Genomic DNA, 13,371 nt, shown 5'->3' on the forward strand with positions numbered 1-13,371 from the left:
AGGTGCAGATTGTATATAGTGTCCTATCTACAGGTTATAGAGCAGCAGATTGTATATAGTGTCCTATCTACAGGTTATAGAGGAGCAGATTGTATATAGTGTCCTATCTACAGGTTATAGAGGAGCAGATTGTATATAGTGTCCTATCTACAGGTTATAGGGGAGGAGCAGATTGTATATAGTGTCCTATCTACAGGTTATAGGGGAGGAGCAGATTGTATATAGTGTCCTATCTACAGGTTATAGGGGAGGAGCAGATTGTATATAGTGTCCTATCTACAGGTTATAGAGGAGCAGATTGTATATAGTGTCCTATCTACAGGTTATACAGCAGATTGTATATAGTGTCCTATCTACAGGTTATAGAGGGGCAGATTGTATATAGTGTCCTATCTACAGGTTATAGAGGAGCAGATTGTATATAGTGTCCTATCTACAGGTTATACAGCAGATTGTATATAGTGACCTACAGGTTATAGAGGGGCAGATTATATATAGTGAGTAGTGACCTATATACAGGGTGTAGAGCAGATTGTATATAGTGTCCTATCTACAGGTTATAGAGGAGCAGATTGTATATAGTGTCCTATCTACAGGTTATAGGGGAGGAGATTGTATATAGTGTCCTATCTACAGGTTATAGAGGAGCAGATTGTATATAGTGTCCTATCTACAGGTTATAGAGGAGCAGATTGTATATAGTGTCCTATCTACAGGTTATAGAGGTGCAGATTGTATATAGTGTCCTATCTACAGGTTATAGAGCAGCAGATTGTATATAGTGTCCTATCTACAGGTTATAGGGGAGGAGCAGATTGTATATAGTGTCCTATCTACAGGTTATAGGGGAGGAGCAGATTGTATATAGTGTCCTATCTACAGGTTATAGGGGAGGAGCAGATTGTATATAGTGTCCTATCTACAGGTTATAGGGGAGGAGATTGTATATAGTGTCCTATCTACAGGTTATAGAGGAGCAGATTGTATATAGTGTCCTATCTACAGGTTATAGAGCAGATTGTATATAGTGTCCTATCTACAGGTTATAGGGGAGGAGCAGATTGTATATAGTGTCCTATCTACAGGTTATAGAGGAGCAGATTGTATATAGTGTCCTATCTACAGGTTATAGGGGAGGAGCAGATTGTATATAGTGTCCTATCTACAGGTTATAGGGGAGGAGCAGAATGTATATAGTGTCCTATCTACAGGTTATAGAGGAGCAGATTGTATATAGTGTCCTATCTACAGGTTATAGAGGAGCAGATTGTATATAGTGTCCTATCTACAGGTTATAGAGGAGCAGATTGTATATAGTGTCCTATCTACAGGTTATAGGGGAGGAGCAGATTGTATATAGTGTCCTATCTACAGGTTATAGAGGAGCGGATTGTATATAGTGTCCTATCTACAGGTTATACAGCAGATTGTATATAGTGTCCTATCTACAGGTTATAGAGGGGCAGATTGTATATAGTGTCCTATCTACAGGTTATAGAGGAGCAGATTGTATATAGTGTCCTATCTACAGGTTATACAGCAGATTGTATATAGTGACCTACAGGTTATAGAGGGGCAGATTATATATAGTGAGTAGTGACCTATATACAGGGTGTAGAGCAGATTGTATATAGTGTCCTATCTACAGGTTATAGAGCAGATTGTATATAGTGTCCTATCTACAGGTTATAGAGGAGCAGATTGTATATAGTGTCCTATCTACAGGTTATAGGGGAGGAGATTGTATATAGTGTCCTATCTACAGGTTATAGAGGAGCAGATTGTATATAGTGTCCTATCTACAGGTTATAGAGGAGCAGATTGTATATAGTGTCCTATCTACAGGTTATAGAGGGGCAGATTGTATATAGTGTCCTATCTACAGGTTATAGAGCAGCAGATTGTATATAGTGTCCTATCTACAGGTTATAGGGGAGGAGCAGATTGTATATAGTGTCCTATCTACAGGTTATAGGGGAGGAGCAGATTGTATATAGTGTCCTATCTACAGGTTATAGGGGAGGAGCAGATTGTATATAGTGTCCTATCTACAGGTTATAGGGGAGGAGATTGTATATAGTGTCCTATCTACAGGTTATAGAGGAGCAGATTGTATATAGTGTCCTATCTACAGGTTATAGAGCAGATTGTATATAGTGTCCTATCTACAGGTTATAGGGGAGGAGCAGATTGTATATAGTGTCCTATCTACAGGTTATAGAGGAGCAGATTGTATATAGTGTCCTATCTACAGGTTATAGGGGAGGAGCAGATTGTATATAGTGTCCTATCTACAGGTTATAGGGGAGGAGCAGATTGTATATAGTGTCCTATCTACAGGTTATAGAGGAGCAGATTGTATATAGTGTCCTATCTACAGGTTATAGAGGAGCAGATTGTATATAGTGTCCTATCTACAGGTTATAGAGGAGCAGATTGTATATAGTGTCCTATCTACAGGTTATAGGGGAGGAGATTGTATATAGTGTCCTATCTACAGGTTATAGAGGGGCAGATTGTATATAGTGTCCTATCTACAGGTTATAGAGGGGCAGATTGTATATAGTGTCCTATCTACAGGTTATAGAGGAGCAGATTGTATATAGTGTCCTATCTACAGGTTATACAGCAGATTGTATATAGTGTCCTATCTACAGGTTATAGAGCAGATTGTATATAGTGTCCTATCTACAGGTTATAGAGGAGCATATTGTATATAGTGTCCTATCTACAGGTTATAGAGCAGATTGTATATAGTGTCCTATCTACAGGTTATAGAGGAGCAGATTGTATATAGTGTCCTATCTACAGGTTATAGAGGTGCAGATTGTATATAGTGTCCTATCTACAGGTTATAGAGGAGCAGATTGTATATAGTGTCCTATCTACAGGTTATAGAGGAGCAGATTGTATATAGTGTCCTATCTACAGGTTATAGAGGAGCAGATTGTATATAGTGTCCTATCTACAGGTTATAGAGGAGCAGATTGTATATAGTGTCCTATCTACAGGTTATAGAGGAGCAGATTGTATATAGTGTCCTATCTACAGGTTATAGAGGAGCAGATTGTATATAGTGTCCTATCTACAGGTTATAGGGGAGGAGCAGATTGTATATAGTGTCCTATCTACAGGTTATAGGGGAGGAGCAGATTGTATATAGTGTCCTATCTACAGGTTATAGAGGGGCAGATTGTATATAGTGTCCTATCTACAGGTTATACAGGAGCAGATTGAATATAGTGTCCTATCTACAGGTTATAGAGGAGCAGATTGTATATAGTGTCCTATCTACAGGTTATAGGGGAGGAGCAGATTGTATATAGTGTCCTATCTACAGGTTATAGAGGAGCGGATTGTATATAGTGTCCTATCTACAGGTTATAGAGGAGCGGATTGTATATAGTGTCCTATCTACAGGTTATAGAGGGGCAGATTGTATATAGTGTCCTATCTACAGGTTATAGAGGAGCAGATTGTATATAGTGTCCTATCTACAGGTTATAGAGGAGCAGATTGTATATAGTGTCCTATCTACAGGTTATAGAGGAGCAGATTGTATATAGTGTCCTATCTACAGGTTATAGAGGAGCAGATTGTATATAGTGTCCTATCTACAGGTTATAGAGCAGATTGTATATAGTGTCCTATCTACAGGTTATAGAGGAGCAGATTGTATATAGTGTCCTATCTACAGGTTATAGAGGAGCAGATTGTATATAGTGTCCTATCTACAGGTTATAGAGGAACAGATTGTATATAGTGTCCTATCTACAGGTTATAGGGGAGGAGCAGATTGTATATAGTGTCCTATCTACAGGTTATAGAGGAGCAGATTGTATATAGTGTCCTATCTACAGGTTATAGAGGAGCAGATTGTATATAGTGTCCTATCTACAGGTTATAGAGGGGCAGATTGTATATAGTGTCCTATCTACAGGTTATAGAGCAGATTGTATATAGTGTCCTATCTACAGGTTATAGGGGAGGAGCAGATTGTATATAGTGTCCTATCTACAGGTTATAGAGCAGATTGTATATAGTGTCCTATCTACAGGTTATAGGGGAGGAGCAGATTGTATATAGTGTCCTATCTACAGGTTATAGGGGAGGAGCAGATTGTATATAGTGTCCTATCTACAGGTTATAGAGGAGCAGATTGTATATAGTGTCCTATCTACAGGTTATAGAGGAGCAGATTGTATATAGTGTCCTATCTACAGGTTATAGAGCAGCAGATTGTATATAGTGTCCTATCTACAGGTTATAGAGGAGCGGATTGTATATAGTGTCCTATCTACAGTGTCACGGGATGGTTAGAGTCTATACTATAGGCAATGTGTAATATATATTTCATGTGGAATGTATTCTCTAACCTGTTGTAAACATCAGTGTGTAGTTGGCTGATTGGGGTCTAGTGTGTTAGCACATTGTATGCAAATACCTCTAACTAGTGAGGACCAGTGAGGACAATGGGTGGAGATAATCTGATCGGTGTCTCCAAGAAGATGTTGGATGGTGCATTGTCCATAGTAGACAGGGAGTCTGCTCTCCTTGGTATAGGTGAGGGGGGAAGGATCTGTGACTCAGCCCTTCCCACCCCCAGATATAGGAAGTAACAGTTTAGTATATAGATGTAGCTGGAGTTAGTATGTGTTAGCCGGCCTGTGCACAGCTCTGCAGAGAGCCAGAATTTAGTTACAGGACCAAGGAACCAAAGCTATCATTGGATTGTGACTTCTGTGGACTTATTGTTATTACGGTTGATGTGACCGCTGCCGGCTACTAACTTTGTGGATTACAATAAATTGCTGTTGTCTCCCGACCTCTTGCGTCCCTGTTGATTCAAAAGACCATCCGGAGGAAGACGTATACCTTTGCTCCGTGACATACAGGTTATAGAGGAGCGGATTGTATATAGTGTCCTATCTACAGGTTATAGAGGGGCAGATTGTATATAGTGTCCTATCTACAGGTTATAGAGGAGCAGATTGTATATAGTGTCCTATCTACAGGTTATAGAGGAGCAGATTGTATATAGTGTCCTATCTACAGGTTATAGAGGAGCAGATTGTATATAGTGTCCTATCTACAGGTTATAGAGGAGCAGATTGTATATAGTGTCCTATCTACAGGTTATAGAGGAGCAGATTGTATATAGTGTCCTATCTACAGGTTATAGAGGAACAGATTGTATATAGTGTCCTATCTACAGGTTATAGGGGAGGAGCAGATTGTATATAGTGTCCTATCTACAGGATATAGAGGAGCAGATTGTATATAGTGTCCTATCTACAGGTTATAGAGGAGCAGATTGTATATAGTGTCCTATCTACAGGTTATACAGGAGCAGATTGTATATAGTGTCCTATCTACAGGTTATAGAGGAGCAGATTGTATATAGTGTCCTATCTACAGGTTATAGAGCAGATTGTATATAGTGTCCTATCTACAGGTTATAGAGGGGCAGATTGTATATAGTGTCCTATCTACAGGTTATAGAGGAGCAGATTGTATATAGTGTCCTATCTACAGGTTATAGAGGAGCAGATTGTATATAGTGTCCTATCTACAGGATATAGAGCAGATTGTATATAGTGTCCTATCTACAGGATATAGAGCAGATTGTATATAGTGTCCTATCTACAGGTTATAGAGGAGCAGATTGTATATAGTGTCCTATCTACAGGTTATAGAGGAGCAGATTGTATATAGTGTCCTATCTACAGGATATAGAGCAGATTGTATATAGTGTCCTATCTACAGGATATAGAGCAGATTGTATATAGTGTCCTATCTACAGGTTATAGAGGAGCAGATTGTATATAGTGTCCTATCTACAGGTTATAGAGCAGCAGATTGTATATAGTGTCCTATCTACAGGTTATAGGGGAGGAGCAGATTGTATATAGTGTCCTATCTACAGGTTATAGAGCAGCAGATTGTATATAGTGTCCTATCTACAGGTTATAGAGGAGCAGATTGTATATAGTGTCCTATCTACAGGATATAGAGCAGATTGTATATAGTGTCCTATCTACAGGATATAGAGGAGCAGATTGTATATAGTGTCCTATCTACAGGATATAGAGCAGATTGTATATAGTGTCCTATCTACAGGTTATAGAGGGGCAGATTGTATATAGTGTCCTATCTACAGGTTATAGAGCAGCAGATTGTATATAGTGTCCTATCTACAGGTTATAGGGGAGGAGCAGATTGTATATAGTGTCCTATCTACAGGTTATAGAGCAGCAGATTGTATATAGTGTCCTATCTACAGGTTATAGAGGAGCAGATTGTATATAGTGTCCTATCTACAGGTTATAGAGCAGATTGTATATAGTGTCCTATCTACAAGTTATAGAGGAGCAGATTGTATATAGTGTCCTATCTACAGGTTATAGAGGAGCAGATTGTATATAGTGTCCTATCTACAGGTTATACAGGAGCAGATTGTATATAGTGTCCTATCTACAGGTTATAGAGCGGCAGATTGTATATAGTGTCCTATCTACAGGTTATAGAGGAGCAGATTGTATATAGTGTCCTATCTACAGGTTATAGAGGGGCAGATTGTATATAGTGTCCTATCTACAGGTTATAGAGCGGCAGATTGTATATAGCGTCCTATCTACAGGTTATAGAGGGGCAGATTGTATATAGCGTCCTATCTACAGGTTATAGAGGAGCAGATTGTATATAGCGTCCTATCTACAGGTTATAGAGGAGCAGATTGTATACAGTGTCCTATCTACAGGTTATAGGGGAGCAGATTGTATACAGTGTCCTATCTACAGGTTATAGAGGAGCAGATTGTATATAATGTCCTATCTACAGGTTATAGAGGAGCAGATTGTATATAGTGTCCTATCTACAGGTTATACAGCAGATTGTATATAGTGACCTACAGGTTATAGAGGGGCAGATTATATATAGTGAGTAGTGACCTATATACAGGGTGTAGAGCAGATTGTACAGTTATCTTGTATACATACTGATCTCTCTTCCAGGGGACACGCAGAGGTTGGAGACCGTCTGGTTATCGGGTATTTGTCAAAATGAGAAGAATGAGGCCGTGAGCAGTAAACTGGACATCGACAACATGGCTGGAGTCTTCTATATGCTGTTGGTGGCCATGGGGTTGAGTCTTCTGGTCTTCTCTTGGGAGCACCTTGTGTACTGGAGGATGCGCCATTGTGTTCCCAGCGCTTGTGTGGAGCAGAGTCTGCTGGGGATCAGTCGGGTAAGATGAATGGGGTAATTGCGTAGATTTGGTAAGGATCGGATAGTGAGTACTGGGGTAGCAGACAGAACGTTCCAGAATCTGCAGTCACTTCGTGCACTTGATAATAAAGACCTGAAACGTCATCAGATGGGATTCTCTTCAAGCAATATGAGAAGTCAGTCTTTGCTGGATCTGTACCAGCAGCTTCATATAGGTCACATATAGACCCCATATACATGTGATGTGTGGCTGAGTCTGTAGCAGAATGTACTCGGAGTGACCCCACACAGTATTCCCTTATGGATATGCCTCTATAGGAGCTCCAATTCTTTCTGTTCCGATGACACAGAATAGGATAAGACTGGCTCTATAATCATCTGTGCCATCGGAATACAATGGATGGGAAGCCCCTATAGAGGAGAATATATAAGAGAATACGCTGTCATGTCATTCCAAGTGTCATCCGTCTGCGTTCCACTACAATCTCAGCCCCACCTCGGGAGCAGTCGTGTCCCCGGGGCCTCACTAAGCAGTTAAAACGTCGTCGTCTCAGTGACGATAAAAGCGAGCCTGGCCTTTAAGGAGAAATACAGAAAACTCATCCGCACCGGGGAAATGACACCTTCTAATAAGTAACTCCTCTACCTCGACCGGTCTAAGATGTGCCATAAGATGCCGACCAAAGAGGTCAATTATGGGGCCGTTGTTGGACCCTCCCCGAGCGGCGCTCAGCCCTGGAGCGCTCATGTACCAAACAGTAAGGGACCTGGTTCCTTCTTCTGAAATTGGGGACTTCCTAGAGACGGCATCTCACACTCTCCATACATGAAGACATCTCCACTCCAAGAACCTGTGCAGGACTCCGATTAAGGAACTGATTTGTTAGTGAGTGGGGGAGGGGGGTTGGAGAGTTAGCTGGGGGGGGTCCTGATAATAGTGAGGAGATAAAGCAAACCCTAAACCCTTCAGTTCTGCAAAGACAAGTCTTGCACCAGTGTCATCTGCGCTTTGGGGTCGGCTCGTTGCTAGTCCTCGGCTAGTTGTTGCTACTTCCTAGAAGTCTTTGTTGATTCACTAAATAATAATTTTTCACTTGTTTTTTGGACTTCTGAGGTCTGCTCTTATTTCTCTAGGGGATTTACAGTTGCTTTCGTGGTGTTCAGAGTCCATCTCGTGGTCCTGCTTGTCCTGACCCAGATGTCACGGGTACTCCTGTACCAACCAATGTTTTGAGAGTCCTGCAAACGGCAAGGGATCTGGTTTCTTCTTCTGGAGTTGGGGGATCCTTGGAGACGGCATCTCATGCTCTTCGCACATGGAGACAACGGAGTGCAAGTCTTCAAGCTGCTTTCTCTGTGCAGGGATCACAGCAGCCGACTCAAAGCATTTCTTCTCCTCAGTGTGGTGGCGCCTCCAAACCGGTGGTAAATGTAAACCACGCACCAAGTGGACCTCTTCTTTCTCCTGCATTAAGATCTTCTCATGGAGCTTGTTTTCCACCCGATGAGATAGATCCCACCCCAACGACAACACCTATGTTCCTGGGTCAGGAGAATGCCCCTCAGGTGTCTCTTGTCTCACACAATGGAGGGATACAGGAGACCAAACTAGGCAGTGGTGACATTTCCCACCTGACAATAAGCAAAAGACTGGAGCCCATGCACAGACCACCGGGCACTGCCAAAGTGGCCTCTCCACACTGCGGAGCTTGGGGCCCATCACCTGGTCCAAGGCGAGTATCAAGAAGGCCTTACCTGTTGTGTGATTCCCTGGAACGGGAAGACTGGAGGCTACACCAACAATGTGCTGGGCCCGTATACTGTTCTCTTCCTCCCACCGCCCACCAGTGCCCTTTCTGCAGCAATAGCTACCCTATGAGGCATAGAGGCGCCAAATGGGGTAATCCTGCCGCTAATAGGTCTCCCCAACATGAAGCCTGTTTGCAGGAGGCCGTCTCCACACACCCCCTACCATCCACCTTACCCAACAGAGACCCACACACTGTTTATAGCATGGCTGCTCTAGGAAGGACTGTGTGCTACACCCAGATGGGGAATCATAGGAATCCTTTAGGAACATTCCCAGGTGGGAGAGCGAGAAGCTGCCGCCCTACTGAAGCCTGGAGGAGGATAAGCTGGGAATCGGAGGTGTGACATGGATGGAAGCCCTGCGTGCACTAGAAGGACTGCTGCGGCTCCGCTGACCTAGAGCGGGGACTCTCGTATACTATAAAGGCTTTGTATGGTCAGAATAGAAGGGAATGGAAACTCCATATTGTCACTGACATTAAAGGGAATGTCCATGTCTGAGCACCAACCTATAGCCCATATATAGGGGTCATGGAAGGAAAGCGTCAAGGAAGGTTCACTTTACTTATTTCATACTGGTCCCAAGTTACAACCTGCACTATGGTCAGAACCCGATCCATTGTCACCGGAAACAGACCCAGCATATCACCCCAGCCCTGCAGATAGATAGGTTACTGTCACCGAAAACAGAACCAGCATATCACCCCAGCCCTGCAGATAGATAGGTTACTGTCACCAGCCCCCAGCATATCACCCCAGCCCTGCAGATAGATGGGTTACTGTCACGGGAACCGGCATATCACCCCAGCCCTGCAGATAGATGGGTTACTGGCACCAGACCCAGCATATCACCCCAGCCCTGCAGATAGATAGGTTACTGTCACCAGACCCAGCATATCACCCCAGCCCTGCAGATACATAGGTTATACTGTCACCAGAACCAGCATATCACCCCAGCCCTGCAGATAGATAGGTTACTGTCACCAGAACCAGCATATCACCCCAGCCCTGCAGATAGATAGGTTACTGTCACCAGTACCAGCATATCACCCCAGCCCTGCATATACATAGGTTACTGTCACCAGAACCAGCATATCACCCCAGCCCTGCAGATAGATAGGTTACTGTCACCAGAACCAGCATATCACCCCAGTCCTGCAGATAGATAGGTTACTGTCACCAGAACCAGCATATCACCCCAGCCCTGCAGATAGATAGGTTATACTGTCACCAGAACCAGCATATCACCCCAGCCCTGCAGATAGATAGCTTACTGTCACCAGAACCAGCATATCACCCCAGCCCTGCAGATAGATAGGTTACTGTCAACAGAACCAGCATATCACCCCAGCCCTGCAGATAGATAGGTTACTGTCACCAGAACCAGCATATCACCCCAGCCCTGCACATAGATAGGTTACTGTCACCAGACCCAGCATATCACCCCAGCCCTGCAGATAGATAGGTTACTGTCACCAGAACCAGCATATCACCCCAGCCCTGCAGATAGATAGGTTACTGTAACCAGAACCGGCATATCACCCCAGCCCTGCAGATAGATAGGTTACTGTCACCAGAACCGGTATATCACCCCAGCCCTGCAGATAGATAGGTTACTGTCACCAGAACCAGCATATCACCTAGCCCTACATATACATAGGTTATTGTCACCAGAACCAGCATATCACCCCAGCCCTGCAGATAGATAGGTTACTGTCACCAGAAACAGTATATCACCCCAGTCCTGCAGATAGACAGGTTACTGTCACCAGAACCAGCATATCACCCCAGTCCTGCAGATAGACAGGTTACTGTCACCAGAACCAGTATATCACCCCAGCCCTGCAGATAGATAGATTACTGTCACCGAAAACAGAACCAGCATATCACCCCAGCCCTGCAGATAGATAGGTTACTGTCACCAGAACCGGCATATCACCCCAGCCCTGCAGATAGATAGGTTACTGTCACCAGATCCGGCATATCACCCCAGCCCTGCAGATAGATAGGTTACTGTCACCAGCCCCAGCATATCACCCCAGCCCTGCAGATAGATAGGTTACTGTAACCAGAACCAGCATATCACCCCAGCCCTGCAGATAGATAGGTTACTGTCACCAGACCCAGCATATCACCCCAGTCCTGCAGATAGATAGGTTACTGTAACCAGAACCAGCATATCACCCCAGCCCTGCAGATAGATAGGTTACTGTCACCAGACCCGGCATATCACCCCAGTCCTGCAGATAGATAGGTTACTGTCACCAGAACCGGCATATCACCCCAGCCCTGCAGATAGATAGGTTACTGTCACCAGACCCAGCATATCACCCCAGTCCTGCAGATAGATAGGTTACTGTCACCAGCCCCCAGCATATCACCCCAGTCCTGCAGATAGATAGGTTACTGTCACCAGAACCAGCATATCACCCCAGTCCTGCAGATAGATAGGTTACTGTCACCAGAACCAGTATATCACCCCAGCCCTGCAGATAGATAGGTTACTGTCACCAGAACCGGCATATCACCCCAGCCCTGCAGATAGATAGGTTACTGTCACCAGACCCAGCATATCACCCCAGTCCTGCAGATAGATAGGTTACTGTCACCAGCCCCCAGCATATCACCCCAGTCCTGCAGATAGATAGGTTACTGTCACCAGAACCAGCATATCACCCCAGTCCTGCAGATAGATAGGTTACTGTCACCAGAACCAGTATATCACCCCAGCCCTGCAGATAGATAGGTTACTGTCACCGAAAACAGAACCAGCATATCACCCCAGCCCTGCAGATAAATAGGTTACTGTCACCGAAAACAGAACCAGCATATCACCCCAGCCCTGCAGATAGATAGGTTACTGTCACCAGACCCAGCATATCACCCCAGTCCTGCAGATAGATAGGTTACTGTCACCAGCCCCCAGCATATCACCCCAGTCCTGCAGATAGATAGGTTACTGTCACCAGAACCAGCATATCACCCCAGTCCTGCAGATAGATAGGTTACTGTCACCAGACCCAGCATATCACCCCAGTCCTGCAGATAGATAGGTTACTGTCACCAGACCCAGCATATCACCCCAGCCCTGCAGATAGAAAGGTTACTGTCACCAGACCCAGCATATCACCCCAGCCCTGCAGATAGATAGGTTACTGTCACCGAAAACAGAACCAGCATATCACCCCAGCCCTGCAGATAGATAGGTTACTGTCACCAGACCCAGCATATCACCCCAGTCCTGCAGATAGATAGGTTACTGTAACCAGAACCAGCATATCACCCCAGCCCTGCAGATAGATAGGTTACTGTCACCAGAACCAGCATATCACCCCAGTCCTGCAGATAGATAGGTTACTGTCACCAGAACCGGCATATCACCCCATCCCTGCAGATAGATAGGTTACTGTCACCAGACCCAGCATATCACCCCAGTCCTGCAGATAGATAGGTTACTGTCACCAGAACCGGCATATCACCCCAGCCCTGCAGATAGATAGGTTACTGTCACCAGACCCAGCATATCACCCCAGTCCTGCAGATAGATAGGTTACTGTCACCAGAACCGGCATATCACCCCAGCCCTACATATACATAGGTTACTGTCACCAGAACCAGCATATCACCCCAGTCCTGCAGATAGATAGGTTACTGTCACCAGAACCAGCACATCACCCCAGCCCTGCAGATAGATAGGTTACTGTCACCAGAACCGGTATATCACCTAGCCCTACATATACATAGGTTATTGTCACCAGAACCAGCATATCACCCCAGCCCTGCAGATAGATAGGTTACTGTCACCAGACCCAGCATATCACCCCAGCCCTGCAGATAGATAGGTTACTGTCACCAGAAACAGTATATCACCCCAGCCCTGCAGATAGATAGGTTACTGTCACCAGAACCAGCATATCACCCCAGTCCTGCAGATAGACAGGTTACTGTCACCAGAACCAGCATATCACCCCAGCACTGCAGATAGATAGGTTACTGTCACCAGAACCAGTATATCACCCCAGCCCTGCAGATAGATAGGTTACTGTCACCGAAAACAGAACCAGCATATCACCCCAGCCCTGCAGATAGATAGGTTACTGTCACCGAAAACAGAACCAGCATATCCCCCCAGCCCTGCAGATAGATAGGTTACTGTCACCAGAACCAGTATATCACCCCAGCCCTGCAGATAGATAGGTTACTGTCACCAGATCCGGCATATCACCCCAGCCCTGCAGATAGATAGGTTACTGTCACCAGCCCCAGCATATCACCCCAGCCCTGCAGATAGATAGGTTACTGTAACCAGAACCAGCATATCACCCCAGCCCTGCA

General features: G+C 44.5%; 1 protein-coding gene across 1 annotated transcript in view; it reads left to right on the forward strand.

The window, feature by feature from the left end:
* GRIN2C (glutamate ionotropic receptor NMDA type subunit 2C) overlaps nucleotides 1-9,381 on the forward strand; it is a 95,437-nt gene extending 86,056 nt beyond the window's left edge. The window contains 2 exon segments of the mRNA XM_075261906.1: nucleotides 7,014-7,246; nucleotides 8,362-9,381. Coding sequence (XP_075118007.1) covers nucleotides 7,014-7,246; nucleotides 8,362-9,381 — 1,253 coding nt within the window.
* Nucleotides 9,382-13,371: the final 3,990 nt, after the last annotated feature.

Source organism: Leptodactylus fuscus, unplaced genomic scaffold (genome assembly GCF_031893055.1).
Source record: "Leptodactylus fuscus isolate aLepFus1 unplaced genomic scaffold, aLepFus1.hap2 HAP2_SCAFFOLD_61, whole genome shotgun sequence".
NCBI classification, from domain to species: domain Eukaryota; kingdom Metazoa; phylum Chordata; class Amphibia; order Anura; family Leptodactylidae; genus Leptodactylus; species Leptodactylus fuscus.